The sequence below is a fragment of the Trifolium pratense genome, linkage group LG2 (genome assembly GCF_020283565.1).
Source record: "Trifolium pratense cultivar HEN17-A07 linkage group LG2, ARS_RC_1.1, whole genome shotgun sequence".
Taxonomy (NCBI): domain Eukaryota; kingdom Viridiplantae; phylum Streptophyta; class Magnoliopsida; order Fabales; family Fabaceae; genus Trifolium; species Trifolium pratense.
The window spans coordinates 66,481,189-66,494,336 of NC_060060.1; the positions used below are offsets into that span (position 1 = coordinate 66,481,189).

At 31.2% G+C, this 13,148-nt stretch overlaps 3 protein-coding genes across 4 annotated transcripts; 2 read left to right on the forward strand and 1 right to left on the reverse strand.

The window, feature by feature from the left end:
* Positions 1–495: 495 nt before the first annotated feature.
* Positions 496–2,932, forward strand: LOC123906373 (cytochrome P450 81E8-like). Its single transcript, XM_045956282.1, has 2 exons — positions 496–1,435; positions 2,043–2,932. Exons 1-2 carry the CDS (start codon positions 536–538, stop codon positions 2,652–2,654), a joined length of 1,512 nt encoding a protein of 503 aa, XP_045812238.1. The 5' UTR covers positions 496–535; the 3' UTR covers positions 2,655–2,932.
* Positions 2,933–7,084: 4,152 nt separating this feature from the next.
* On the forward strand, positions 7,085–9,363 carry LOC123906374 (cytochrome P450 81E8-like). Its single transcript, XM_045956283.1, has 2 exons — positions 7,085–8,231; positions 8,348–9,363. Exons 1-2 carry the CDS (start codon positions 7,338–7,340, stop codon positions 8,957–8,959), a joined length of 1,506 nt encoding a protein of 501 aa, XP_045812239.1. The 5' UTR covers positions 7,085–7,337; the 3' UTR covers positions 8,960–9,363.
* Positions 9,364–9,416: 53 nt separating this feature from the next.
* On the reverse strand, positions 9,417–10,716 carry LOC123906375. Of its 2 annotated transcripts, none has more exons than XM_045956284.1 (3): positions 10,313–10,716; positions 9,924–10,085; positions 9,417–9,611 (listed from the first exon to the last, which is right to left on the reverse strand). In XM_045956284.1, the coding sequence occupies exons 1-3, from the start codon at positions 10,658–10,660 to the stop codon at positions 9,570–9,572; spliced, it is 552 nt and encodes a 183-aa protein (XP_045812240.1). In that variant the 5' UTR covers positions 10,661–10,716; the 3' UTR covers positions 9,417–9,569. The 2 variants fall into 2 exon arrangements, with proteins under 2 accessions (XP_045812240.1, XP_045812241.1); XM_045956285.1 differs by lacking the exon at positions 9,417–9,611 and adding an exon at positions 9,765–9,861 and having other exon boundaries at positions 9,896–10,085.
* Positions 10,717–13,148: the final 2,432 nt, after the last annotated feature.

Consider the following 13,148-nt stretch of genomic DNA (forward strand, 5'->3'; position numbering starts at 1 on the left):
ACGCACATGCATTCTTTAAAAAGCAATGTTGAATTGTATTTTCTTTGTTGGGTACTAAGATAAAGGAAAATTGACTTTTTTAACACCCATAACTTACATATAAGGAGTAATTTGAATATTTTGTCTAGTCTCCAAATTAAAGTCAAAGAAAACAATAAGACAGCAACACTACTTTTAGACTTTTATAAGGTCATGCTAACCGGTGCGCTCAAAGCACGAATTAAGAAAAATCTAAATTAAAAATAACACTATGTTTCAAAAAAAAAAAATTTTTTTTAAACTTTTGAGAAGTTCACGATACAAACTCCAATACTATATTACTTTATTTACTTCCTAAAGAGTGCCATTTTCCCTTTTATAATATGGGAATAGTCGTTGCCTCCTACACACTTTACTGCATAAATTAATTTGAATCCATAATATTATATAATTTTCTCATAAATAAATTGAGACCCTAATTCACCAAATTTTCTATATATACACATGTCGAATTTGTATATTGAATTCATTCACCAACAAATATTTTACTCTAAACATGGAAGGATACAAGTTTCTTATCTGCATAATTTTTCCTATCCTTTTTCTTATACCTATAAAATTATTATTACTCTCCAAAAGAAGATTTAAAAAACTTCCACCATGCCCACCCTCTTTTCCCATAATCGGCAATCTTCATCAACTTAAACAACCACTACCAATCCACCGTTACTTTCACAATCTCTCAAAGAAATATGGCCCAATTTTCACTCTTAAATTCGGTTCTCAACTTGTAGCCGTTGTTTCATCGGCATCAATTGCAGAAGAATGTTTCAACAAAAACGATATTATTTTTGCAAACCGTGTAACCTCCGTCAAAACCAAGTATCTTGGTTTCAACAACACGAACATCTTTAACTCGTCGTATGGAGATCATTGGCGTAACCTACGTCGTATAAGCTCACTAGAAATACTCTCCACTAATCGTATCAACTCCTTTTCAGGCATCCGAAAAGATGAGACCATGAGGTTGATTCTAAAACTTTCTGAGAACTCTCATAAAGGCTTCAAAAAAGTTGAGCTAAGACCCTTGCTTTTAGAACATGCATTTAACACAATCATGAGAATGGTTTGTGGTAAACGCTTTTACGGAGATGAATCTGATGGAACAACTGCGGATGAGGCAAAGAAATTTCGAGACATCATGGACGAGATTCAAAAGTTTTCGTTGGGATCCCGCCTTGGTGATTTTGTGCCATTATTCATGTTTCTTGATTTTAGTTATCGTAAAAAGTTAAAAATGGTTGGAGAGAAGATGGATGCACTTTTTCAAGGATTAGTTGATGATCATCGTAAGAACAAAAAGGAAAATAGAAATACTATGATTGATCACTTACTTTCCTTACAAGAATCACAACCTGATGATTACAGCGACAAAATTATCAAAGGGCTTATTATGGTTAGTCATTTATTATTACTCCTCCCTCCATGATCTTTAGTCTTTTAAATGATCAATTTTTTCTATTTTTTTTTTATTTTGACAAGAAAACATATTTTTCCTAACTCTTTTTTGGCAAAACTAAACAAATTCGGTCTCCGTGAGCTTAACTCAGTTGGTAGGGATATCGCACTATATGTGCAGGAGCTCGGGTTCGAACCCGGGACACTCCACTAATTCATCTTTAAAATGAATTTTCTAGCCACTATGCTATTTGACCAAAAAAACTAAACAAATTCATTAATTCATTAATAATCGAATACATCAACTCGAATCATATTATTATACTATCTCAAATACTCATATCATTAATTAAGTGATTGAACTCAAGTGATTAATGCACTCTCATAAGAATGAATCATTTGAGAGAATTTGAGTTTAATTTTAGTAGACTTTACTTATCTTCTAGCCAAATAAACTAAAGTTTTGAGACAAAATTAAAAATCTAAAAGAATTAATGAGTAGGGTTGAATGGAGTGTTGAATTAAATGAATAAATGGTGTGGATACTCAATAATAACTAAACATTATCATATAATTATGTGTAATGTTTCTTTTTTGTTTTCCAGGCATTGATAGTGGCGGGAACAGAAACTTCCTCTATAACATTAGAGTGGGCGATGTCAAATTTGTTAAACCATCCAGAAATAATGGAAAAGGCAAAGATTGAATTGAATAATCAAATTGGACAAGAGTGTTTAATTGAGGAAGCCGAAGCTATCAAATTACAATATCTTCAAAATATCATCTCTGAGACTATGCGGTTGCACCCACCAGCAACAATGTTGGTGCCACATTTATCATCTGAAGATTGTATTGTGGGAGGATTTGATGTGCCACGTAACACAATGTTGATGGTGAATGCGTGGGCTATTCATCGGGATCCTGATTTGTGGGCTGACCCGACGAGCTTTAAACCTGAGAGGTTTGAGAATGGTCAACAAGCAGATGTACGTGGCTTCCTTCCTTTTGGGATGGGGAGGAGGGCATGTCCTGGGTCGGGGTTAGGCCTAAGAACTATGAGCTTGACTCTAGGCTCGTTGATTCAATGCTTTGATTGGAAAAAGATTGGCAAGGAAGAAATTAACATGGTCGAAGGACATGGAACTTTGGTTCCCATGGCCATTCCATTGGAAGTCCAATGCAAAACGCGCTCAATAATCAATAAGATTTTCACATAACAATTGTATATTAATTTGTCAAAGAATTAAATGATATGAGCCAAGTGAATAATGTTGAAGAAGTGGAGAAGTTGTTCTTTGGTGCCAAGGTCATTCCATTGTTTATTTTTCTCAAAAAAAAAAAAAAAAAAAAAAAAAAATTCAAAAAGCTGAACTAAATTTTATCTTTAATAAACTATGAGATCATTTTATCTTTTTCACAAAGTCTCTTAGCTTCTTTTTTCCAATGTTAATTCATCACTTTAACAATAAATAATTTAGGAAAATATAATCTTCTTGTAAAATTGAATTGGGATGCAAGTGTTTAGGTTCAAACTCAATTTTAAACATACACAAAGTAGGAGATGGTTCAGTGAAATCACAACCATCCATTTATTTTAAAATAAAATAAAATTATAGGAGTAATTTTAATAAAAATGAAAGACTGATATTTTACTGTACATAAATTAAGTGCACGGAGAGGATCAACTCTCAAAAAGTAGACAATTCAATATTTAGTTGAAAGTTTTATTTTTTCTCTAATTTTACTTTTATGTCATTTACGTACAAGTCTTTTACATAACTACAACTATTACTTGTGCTTTACTCAATCAATTAACCCTTACGTTTTTCAACTAATTTAAACCTTAAACTTAGACTAGTTTGAGAGACATTTTCAAAATTATCACTCCTTCTACACATAAGATTATCAAATAACTTGTTCGGACTCACACGACCATAGTGATTAAACATTTCTTTGTGTTTTTGAATTGGATCAATTTTTTTATTTTAAAACTTGGTATCCGACCCTAGGGTCGACTAATCTAAGAAGACTAATTTCACCGCCCACTTGAGAGGGTCTCATTTAAAGCCAGAATTTTTTTTTTCTCTGTATGGACCAACCTGTTGAAATTGGCACCGGCGGAAATCAAATCTGAAACCTTGAGAGGAACATACTCCAAGAACTCAAGTCAATACCACTAAACCAACCCAATTGAGTTTGAATTGGATAAATTTAATTTTTATCATTAACCAAAAATCACCGTAAACACCAATCCATCCAAGATCTTTCCAAAGGACCACATTCGCAGACATTTTATAGTGATCCAATTTTAAAATAAAAATTAAGTTATAACTAAATTTTTCATATATTATATCTATTATTTATATATTTAGGAGTTTCTCTCTCATGGTCTTATTCTTATGTGGCACAATTTCCTTGATCCATGTCTTATGTGGCATTCTAATATTTCTCCAATTCCTATGTGGCTAACTATGAAGGCCTTTGCAATTTCTCTAATACATGATGATATCATTTTACTTAGAATCTTTGGCTAATTTGGAAATTCAATCATTTTTTAATTATTGTTTATAAATTGAATTTAATGCACCTATTAAAAATAATTTTAAAAGGAAATAATTGACTATTTTTGTACCAATTTCGTCAAAAAAAAATTATTTTTGTACCAAAGCAATTGTTTTTAAAAAAAAATTTATGAAAGGAAGATTGTCAACTGCATATAATAATTAGGTATAATTGTCAACTGGATATAATAATTTTTATGGTCTTCAAATTCAATTAAAAAAATATTAAATCTTTATGGTCTCCAAATTATTCTCTCACAAATTTTTTTCTAAATGGTCGTGTATCAAAATACTAAGGTCACACACACACACAAACACACACACACACACACACATATATATATATATATATATATATATATATATATATATATATATATATATAGTATTACGGTAAAAACAAAATTTATTATATATTTTCATAATTTTATAATTATATAGAGTCACATAATATAATTAATATTTTATTATTATTTAAAAAAATTGGAATATGTGTGTTATATTCATGTGCATTAATTTATTTAATTTATTTATAATATAATGGAATATGTCTTATTTACTAATTTACTAATTTCTAATTTACTAATATATTTTTAAAATTAAAAATGGAATCAATATATTTGACTTTTAATGAATTTAATTTCATATTAAAGACAAAATTACTCATTTGTCCATTTTTTTTTACTATATATATAACATTTGTCTGAACTCTAAAACTCACAATTTTTCAATCTTCATTATCTCTTATTCATCTCTCTCGATAATCACTATTTTTTCTATATATCGTCACCTTTTTAAATTTCTTTATTTTTTCTTCTTTGTTCGATATTTCTTATATTTTTAATATATTGTTTGTTTTACCTTTTAGATTATTTTCTTTTGGTCATCTTTTTATTTATTAATCCTATTTATTTTTCGTGACAGGGAAATAATTGAGAGGCAAGACGAAATGCATCACATTCTCACAAAATGGATTGAATTGAGAGCTCGGAGTCTGTTTTAATAACTGTAGTTTTGTTTTTTTTTAGAAAATCTTGCTTATAGCACTTTATCAATATCAATGATGTCTTGGATTCAAGTTGGAATATCAATGATGTATTTACTTGATGAATCTATCAACAAATTAATCAAATGATGTATTTTTCCAATAGTATTAAGTTCATCATTATTGTATATTTTTCTATTGCAATTTTTATTTTATACTTCTTTTTTTTTAAAAAAGGAGATCTTTATTTTTGTGAATCTATTATCTATTATTTATATGTTTAAGAGTTTTTTTCTCAAGGAAACAAATTTACGTGTCACTTTCTTATGAACTTTAATTTTTATTAATCCAATGTGGCATCCTCTCATTCATCATTCTCTTAGGTGGCGTCCTCTCATTTCTTTTACCGGTCAAAATCTCACGTGACAATGTCTCAATTCATTTTGCTAATATGTCATTCTTCTATGTTTTTCCTTTAGTCATTAGTGCTCAATTATAAATATAGAAATTGTTCAATCAGGTTTTATGAACAAATGTCTATATATTAATATTTTGATACAATTGAAATTTTACATATGGAAACTTTTGATTATTGACCAACTCATTTTTGGAATATATATTGATTAAATTAAATCAATGCTGAAATGTATGGAAATTTCAAAAATTAAGGACCAAAAATCTACTATAGTTTCTATATATATACGGGTCAACATGTAAGAGTGAGGGTCATTTAGTGTCTCAGCGCCCCTTCTCTATTTTCTCTTCTCACCTTCACTGAACAAAAATACTTATCTTAAAAGGAATATAAAAAAAAAAATAGTAATTTAATTGTTCACAAAAAAAGTTATTCTTAAACTTCATACTTATCAAACAGAGAAAATGGTGTGATTGTCTGAAATATAAAAGGAATGAAGTAATTGACTTCATAGATTATTTTTCTATTTTATTTTATTATTTTATTAATTTTATTAATAAAAAAAAGTTACATAGTGATTTATACCAAACATAATATTACAATAGGGGGTATTGATAAAAAAATAATCTACTTGGAGGTATTAAACAAAAAATAACTTACACGGGGTGAGACATACATTTGTAGATTTTATTATATAAAAAATACGATAAATATCAATTGAAAGTAAGGAAAGTAACAATGATTTTATATATAAAAAAAGAAAGAATTAAAAGTAATAATATCATGTATTACTTTGTTTTTTATTTTCCAAACATCACTGTAAGATAAACAAATAGATAAATTTTTTAAAATTTGCACCATTAACAAATGAGATATGCATAAAAAAATGATATAATTTTTTTTTGTGGCAAGCAAATGACAAATAATTCTACTGTTCATTACACAAATGTGAAATTTTTTCACACGGGGGCATGGGCTAAAATACTCCAGAAGAAAACAAATGTCTAAAGGAGAGAGATGACGATTAAGAACTAATATATATTAACCGTTAGATTAGTTTTTGCTTAATGACATTTTTTTATGAAAATAAAAGAACAAATATACGAACATGTGGGTTGGGAACGAGGAGTGGAGTATCACTCCCTGTTCTACCATTTCTACTTAAAATCTCCAAAATTTGGATCATTTATCATATTTAAATAAATTATTACATTAAATATAAAATTAATTTTACAAATAATTAAAAAAAATCACAATATTAAAATTTTAATAATCCATATTTTTCATGTGTGAAAAAAAATGATCTATATTTTTCATAGAACATTAACCCGGGCGATAGCACGGGTAAGTTATCCTAGTATATTTATATAACTAAATTGAAATTTTTTAGGCTTTCTGTTTTTTCAAAATTTTGAGGTGTAAAGCTCTCTCGGTCACTATTTCATAAAAATTGCATCATTTATTTTTTTTGTTACCATGATTATAAATTTTCACCGTCATTTGAGATAATTAATCTTCATCGAGAAACCTGTGCGATACATAAAGTGAGTTCTCTCCAATCGAATTTTCTTCATACGCATTAGCCAGGATTCAAACATCTAACCACATGCTTAAAGGACCAAAACTTTCACCAATTGGACCAAATAAAAATTGCATTATTACTTGAAGAAAATTCCATTATGTGTCGGGTCCATTTTTTTGTGTACCACAACTATTCCAATCCAACCCCTTCTTTTTTGGTCATAATATACAACGCCGTGCCTACTCTTCTGTGTGTCGGGTCCAACTTTAAAGCTAGTACAAATCAAAGAAGAAATTAATGCTGACCTTTCTAAGAAGATAAAGGAATTTTGAGACCCTATATATGCCACACACATGTATTCATATATGGTCAGATTTGAATTCATAAATCATCACCTACAAAGATTTTAATCTAAACATGGAATACAACTTTATTGTCAACATAATTTTCCCTTTCCTTTTTCTTATATCTATAAAATTATTATTATTTTCCAATAGAAGACTCAAAAAGCTTCCACCATGCCCACCTTCTTTTCCCATAATTGGCAACCTCCATCAACTTAAACAACCAATTCACCTATATTTTCATGAACTCTCCCAAAAATATGGTCCTATTTTCACCCTTAAATTTGGGTCTCAACTTGTAGCAGTAGTTTCATCGGCGTCTATTGCCGAGGAATGTTTCACCAAAAATGATATTATTTTTGCAAACCGTATACACTCTCTTAAAACCAAGTATCTTGCTTTCGATAACACAAGCCTTATTACCTCATCGTATGGAGATCATTGGCGTAATTTACGTCGTATAAGCTCACTAGAAATTCTCTCTACTCACCGTCTCAACTCTTTTTCAGAAATCCGTAAAGACGAGACCATGAGGTTAGTTCGAGAACTTGCTAAGAACTCTAACAAAGACTTCACAAAAGTTGAGCTTAGATCTTTGTTTGCTGAGCTAACATTTAACACAATCATGAGAATGGTTTGTGGTAAACGCTTTTATGGTGATGAATCTGATGGAACAAACGCCGATGAGGCAAAGAAATTTCGAGATGTCATGAATGAGATTCAAGAGTTTGGGTTGGGATCCTATCTTGGTGATTTTGTGCCTTTATTCAGATTGTTTGATTTTAGTGGTTATAAGAATAAGTTAAAAAGGGTTGGAGAGAAGATGGATGCACTTTTTCAAGGACTAGTTGATGATCATCGTAAGAACAAAAAGGAAAATAAAAATACCATGATTGATCACTTACTTTCCTTACAAGAATCACAACCTGATGATTACAGCGACAAAATTATCAAAGGGCTTATTATGGTTAGTCACTTATTATTACTCTTCCCTCCATGATCTTTAGTCTTTTAAATGGTCAATTTTTATTTTATTTTTACAAAAAAAATATTATATTGATTGTTTCTTATTTTATTTTGTAGTCATTGATAGTTGCTGGAACAGAAACTTCCGCTATAACATTAGAGTGGGCGATGGCTAATTTGTTAAACCATCCAGATGTATTGGAAAAGGCAAGGATTGAATTGGACAATCACATTGGACAAGAGTGCTTAATTGAAGAAGAAAAAGCTACAAAATTACAATACCTTCAAAATATTATCTCTGAGACGCTGCGATTGCATCCGGCGGCACCAATGTTGATACCACATGTATCATCTGATGGTTGTAACGTGGGAGGCTATGATGTGCCTCAAAACACAATATTGATGGTTAATGCATGGGATATTCATAGGGACCCTAATTTGTGGGCTGATCCAACGAGCTTTAAGCCTGAGAGGTTTGAGAATAGTCAGCAAGCAGACATGCATGGCTTTATTCCTTTTGGTATGGGGAGGAGGTCCTGTCCTGGATCAGGATTATCCCTAAGAACTTTAAGCTTAACTCTGGGCTCGTTGATTCAATGTTTTGAGTGGAAAAGAGTTAACAATGAAGAAGTTAACATGACTGAAGGACGCGGAACGGTGATACCAATGGCCATTCCATTGGAGGCCCAATGCAAAGTGCGTCCAATAATCAATAACATTTTCTCTTAGCCCATACAGAGTTTTGCTCTAGCTTTAAAAGATACCATCACAAGTGGACGGTGGAATCAATCCCATCAAATTAGTCGATCATTGAGCTGGATACCGAATTTTAAAAATAAAAATAAAATATTCTCTTAGCAATTGTGTGTTTGTCAATGGTTCAAATTATATGAGACTTATGAATAATGAGTGGCAAAGTTTTTCTCTGGTGTCCGAGGCCATTCAATTGTTTACTATTTTTCATTAGACAAAATATAGTTTCAAAAGCTGAAGAAGTGTTTCTAGAACAGTATAAGATGTTATGTTACTTAGATTTTTTCTTTATGTATTGTTGACGTTAGTGTGTATGTATGTAACTATGTATAAAGAATCATTTAATTATATTGTAGCCAATGTATTATTTTGAATCTTAATAATTTAGTCGGGATGGATCAAAAGTATTTTAGGCGTTGAAAATGCACTGACATCACGAAAAATGTTACTAACATTATGAAACTCCTTCATATTATTACAATAACATAGAGTGTTGCATAGTAGTTCCACCACCAAACACCATGACCATCCACAAACAAACACCAAATTAGAGTGTCGATCCTCTTCATTTTCTCTCTTCACAGATTTAAGTGCTCTCACTCCTATTCGGCTTCGACGATACAAAGTCCTATTACAAATTAATTAAAAATACCTATTAGCACAAAATTCAAAAATCTAATAACTAAATTAAGATAGCCACAAAAATAATTAAGATTTCTCTCTATCTCTAAATTAATACTAATTCTAGTCTTTTTACAAAAGATATACGAGTCAACAAAAGTCGATAAATATGAATCAAATACATCAACTTATAATGAATCAAATACATCAACTTCTGTTAACTCGTATATCTCTTATAAAGATGATCTGCGAGAGTAATACATCAACTTCTATTAACTAGTATGTCTTTTATAAAAAGGAGCGGATATATCTCTTATACCAGATGTTCATGATCAAGGTTGGGAACCCAATCATTTGTGGCAGGATTGCTTTTATAGTCTCTAAATTGGTTTTCACCAACATCAACACCTCTTGCAGGTAACTGAATTTCATATCCATCTTCACCTCCTTCTCTAACCGCTTTTATAAACCCACTTCCTGTCTATTTTCATTTCAATACAAAAAATAAAAACATAATTAATTTATTTTTTATCAAATAAATGGCTAGAAATTACATGTGGATAAGTGTAATGGCCGGGGTTTGAAACCCAATCAGCTGTATTTATAATGCAATGTCTGCCAATTGAGCTAAACTCACGGGACAAACCATAATTATTAATTACAACAACAAAAAATGCATAATTATAGAAACAGAGTAAAATCACGAACCGTATGATGTTGTTTATCAATCGACAACAACTTGTTATAATACTGAGTTTCAACAAATTCATGTTGTGCATCAACTAATCCATCCTCTGAAGGAAGAATCTGAGAATTTGATTGAAGAGATTGAAGTTTTTGAAGCTCTGGTATGTTATTGTGTGAAGAGAAATTGAAGTCAACGACGTCGTTTTGTTGTGTTTCAGGTTCACTTCTGTTGGGTTTGATGGGTCGTTTTGGTGTTATAGCATCAAATTGAGCTTTGATTTGATTAGTGATTCTGATTTGTTCTTGGATGTCTAAAACGTCGTCGCTTCGACTTGGTTTTGTTGTTGTTGTTGTCAACTGTCCTACCATGATGTTTGTTTTTTTTGGTTTGTGGTGAAATGGGCTAAAGTGGTGTTTGGAGGATTAGTACTAGGATTTATAGAGAGGGTAGGAAAATGAAAGGGATAGATCAGAGGGAGAAAGTGACATAAAAATGGTAGTATTAGGTTAGTGGGGTAGGAAAATGAAACAAAACTATGGGTCTTGAAAAACCGTGGATTCTATACCTGGATTTGTTGGTTTACCATGAATATTGATCTCGGCCATTAATTTTACATTAATTAGATGGTCCAGATTATTTACAAAGTCGAATAATCTTATTCATCAATTTATATCGAATGATCTATAGTTGTAACTGGGATAGGGGTTCAGTGAATTCACTAATATACTAACTGCAGTGCAGCAGTCAGCCACATTTAAATCGTAGGGGTTCAGTGAATTCACTAATATACTACAACAGAAAATTCATTTTCGAATTTTCTATATACAAGTGGTTATTGTTACGTTGGACTCTAAAACGTATACTCCCTTCGTCCCATAATATAAGCAAAAAAAAATATTTTCATACTTATTAAGAAAAATAAAATATGATAGTTTTAAGGATGACTTCTTGTGTTTTTGTTGAAATAAATTTTATGAGAAGATGTAAAAAGAGTTTTTATTGGTTATTGATTATGGAGAAAAGAAGAGAGAGTAAGTTAAGTTAAGTAATATGGGACGGAGGGAGTATATTATTAATGAATAAAATGTTATATATTTATTTTTCTAGTATGTTCTAGTCTATGTTTTTGGTTGATGAATTATAAAAAAATAACTACATAAAAGAAAAAAAGTAAGGTCTAATTCTAATAATAATAATAATAACCAATGGAATATGTGTTGGAACAAAATTAATTTAAAAATGTTTGCCCCTAAATCTATTAAGGTTTTGATGATAACAAAGTATTAATAAACAATTGGAATGACTAAAAATTTAATTTAAGTGCGCAGGACTTAGACTCAATTAAACTCTGATTGAAGATCAGAAGATAAGGAGTTCAGAAGTTTGCAAGCGTTCAGAAGATTGTGAGACTCAGAAGTTGTAATCTTCAGACGATAAAGTCTTCAGAACTTCTTAAGGTCTAAGCTTCATCATACTCTGATGATCTTCTTGAAGTTTGTAAAGATTCTCTTTTGCAAGTCAACTCTTCTACCAATGAAGAAAAAGACCTTTCAAGCCTGATCAGAACAGCTAATCTCTTTTTGTCTGTCCTCTTTTGAGAACGTGGGTCATCAGTTGTGTTAGCTGAATAAGGAAAGTCTTCTCTGCAATAGTCAAAGTACCTGAAACTCTTACTCAGTTTAGATACAACCAAACTGCATCAAGACAGGCTGCTTGAAGACAAAAGGTTATCTACTTCAACGGTCATCTTTGCAACGACTCTTTTCTAGTCATATATATACTAAAGGAATCAGTTGTAATCATATATCAAGGATTATTATTACGCACGAACAAACTCTGAATTCCTCATACAAAGCTCTGAACCTCTGAACTGTGTTGTTGCACTTTTAGTTCAAATATTTAGTATTTGTTCTTCTAGGTTCTGATTAAGAGCTGTTGTATTCATTCTATTATTCATTACATTTGTACTTGAGAAGTCTCTTGCTTGTGTGCTTGAGCATTGTGGTGAAGTCTCTTGCTTGTGTGCTTGAGCAGGTGTAATCTTGTGTGATTATAATGAAATCCCTTGGAAGTGCAAGGGGACTGGACTACTCTCGTTTTGTGAGAGGAACCAGTATAAAGTGCTTGTGTGATCTCTCTCTATCTCTTAACTTATTTTATTGTGTTATTTATCCGCTGCTGTTGAAGTTAAGTTAAGAACTTGAAAAAGTTTTAAACTTGACTAAAACACAATTCAACCCCCCCTTCTTGTGTTTTCACACCTTCAATTGGTATCTAGAGCACTGGTCTGTTACTTTCACTTAACAGTGAGACAGTAAAGATCTTGTGAGAACACTATGTCTGGAGGAGACGATAGTAGCACTAGAACAACCGGTGAAGCCGGTGATGCCAGTGGTGCTGGTGGTGGTCCTAGAAATGCTTTTGGTTTTGACTACTTGAGTAATGAATCACATGAACATAGTGGCAACAGAAAAGCCCCTATATTCAATTTGGATCTATAATTCACCAAACGGCTACCGAAGTGACCGTAATCGAGTTAGCTTTCCACATAATCAAACCCCACTAAATTTGGAGTTACAGAGAGAGATTAATTACCGTTTTAGTGAAGGTCTGTCCAATTACTAATTCTGCAGAAATCTACTTGTGATCTTCAAATTCAACATCGTCTACCGAAAATATCGTAACTCCAAATTCGACGAAATTGAAATGCCAACAAGGGTAATTTCGTTAGATTTCCATACCTGTAAATAGTATTAAAAAATGAGCTACAGGGTGAGAGGAATGACGAAAATACCAGTAGTAGTTTCATACGATAATTAATTTGAACAGACATTCACTAAAACAGTAATTAATCTC

What these genes read in the sequence shown, in the direction of transcription:
- LOC123906375 (XM_045956284.1), bottom strand. Translation starts at nt 10,660, where the DNA reads ATGGTAGGACAGTTGACAACAACAACAACAAAACCAAGTCGAAGCGAC. An exon ending in TTGATAAACAACATCATACG is followed by an intron (nt 10,086 to 10,312) that starts GTTCGTGATTTT and finishes AAATGAAAATAG; the next exon opens with ACAGGAAGTGGGTTTATAAA. An exon ending in ACCTTGATCATGAACATCTG is followed by an intron (nt 9,612 to 9,923) that starts GTATAAGAGATA and finishes AATTTGTAATAG; the next exon opens with GACTTTGTATCGTCGAAGCC.
- LOC123906374 (XM_045956283.1), top strand. Translation starts at nt 7,338, where the DNA reads ATGGAATACAACTTTATTGTCAACATAATTTTCCCTTTCCTTTTTCTT. An exon ending in TTATCAAAGGGCTTATTATG is followed by an intron (nt 8,232 to 8,347) that starts GTTAGTCACTTA and finishes TTTATTTTGTAG; the next exon opens with TCATTGATAGTTGCTGGAAC.
- LOC123906373 (XM_045956282.1), top strand. Translation starts at nt 536, where the DNA reads ATGGAAGGATACAAGTTTCTTATCTGCATAATTTTTCCTATCCTTTTT. An exon ending in TTATCAAAGGGCTTATTATG is followed by an intron (nt 1,436 to 2,042) that starts GTTAGTCATTTA and finishes TTTGTTTTCCAG; the next exon opens with GCATTGATAGTGGCGGGAAC.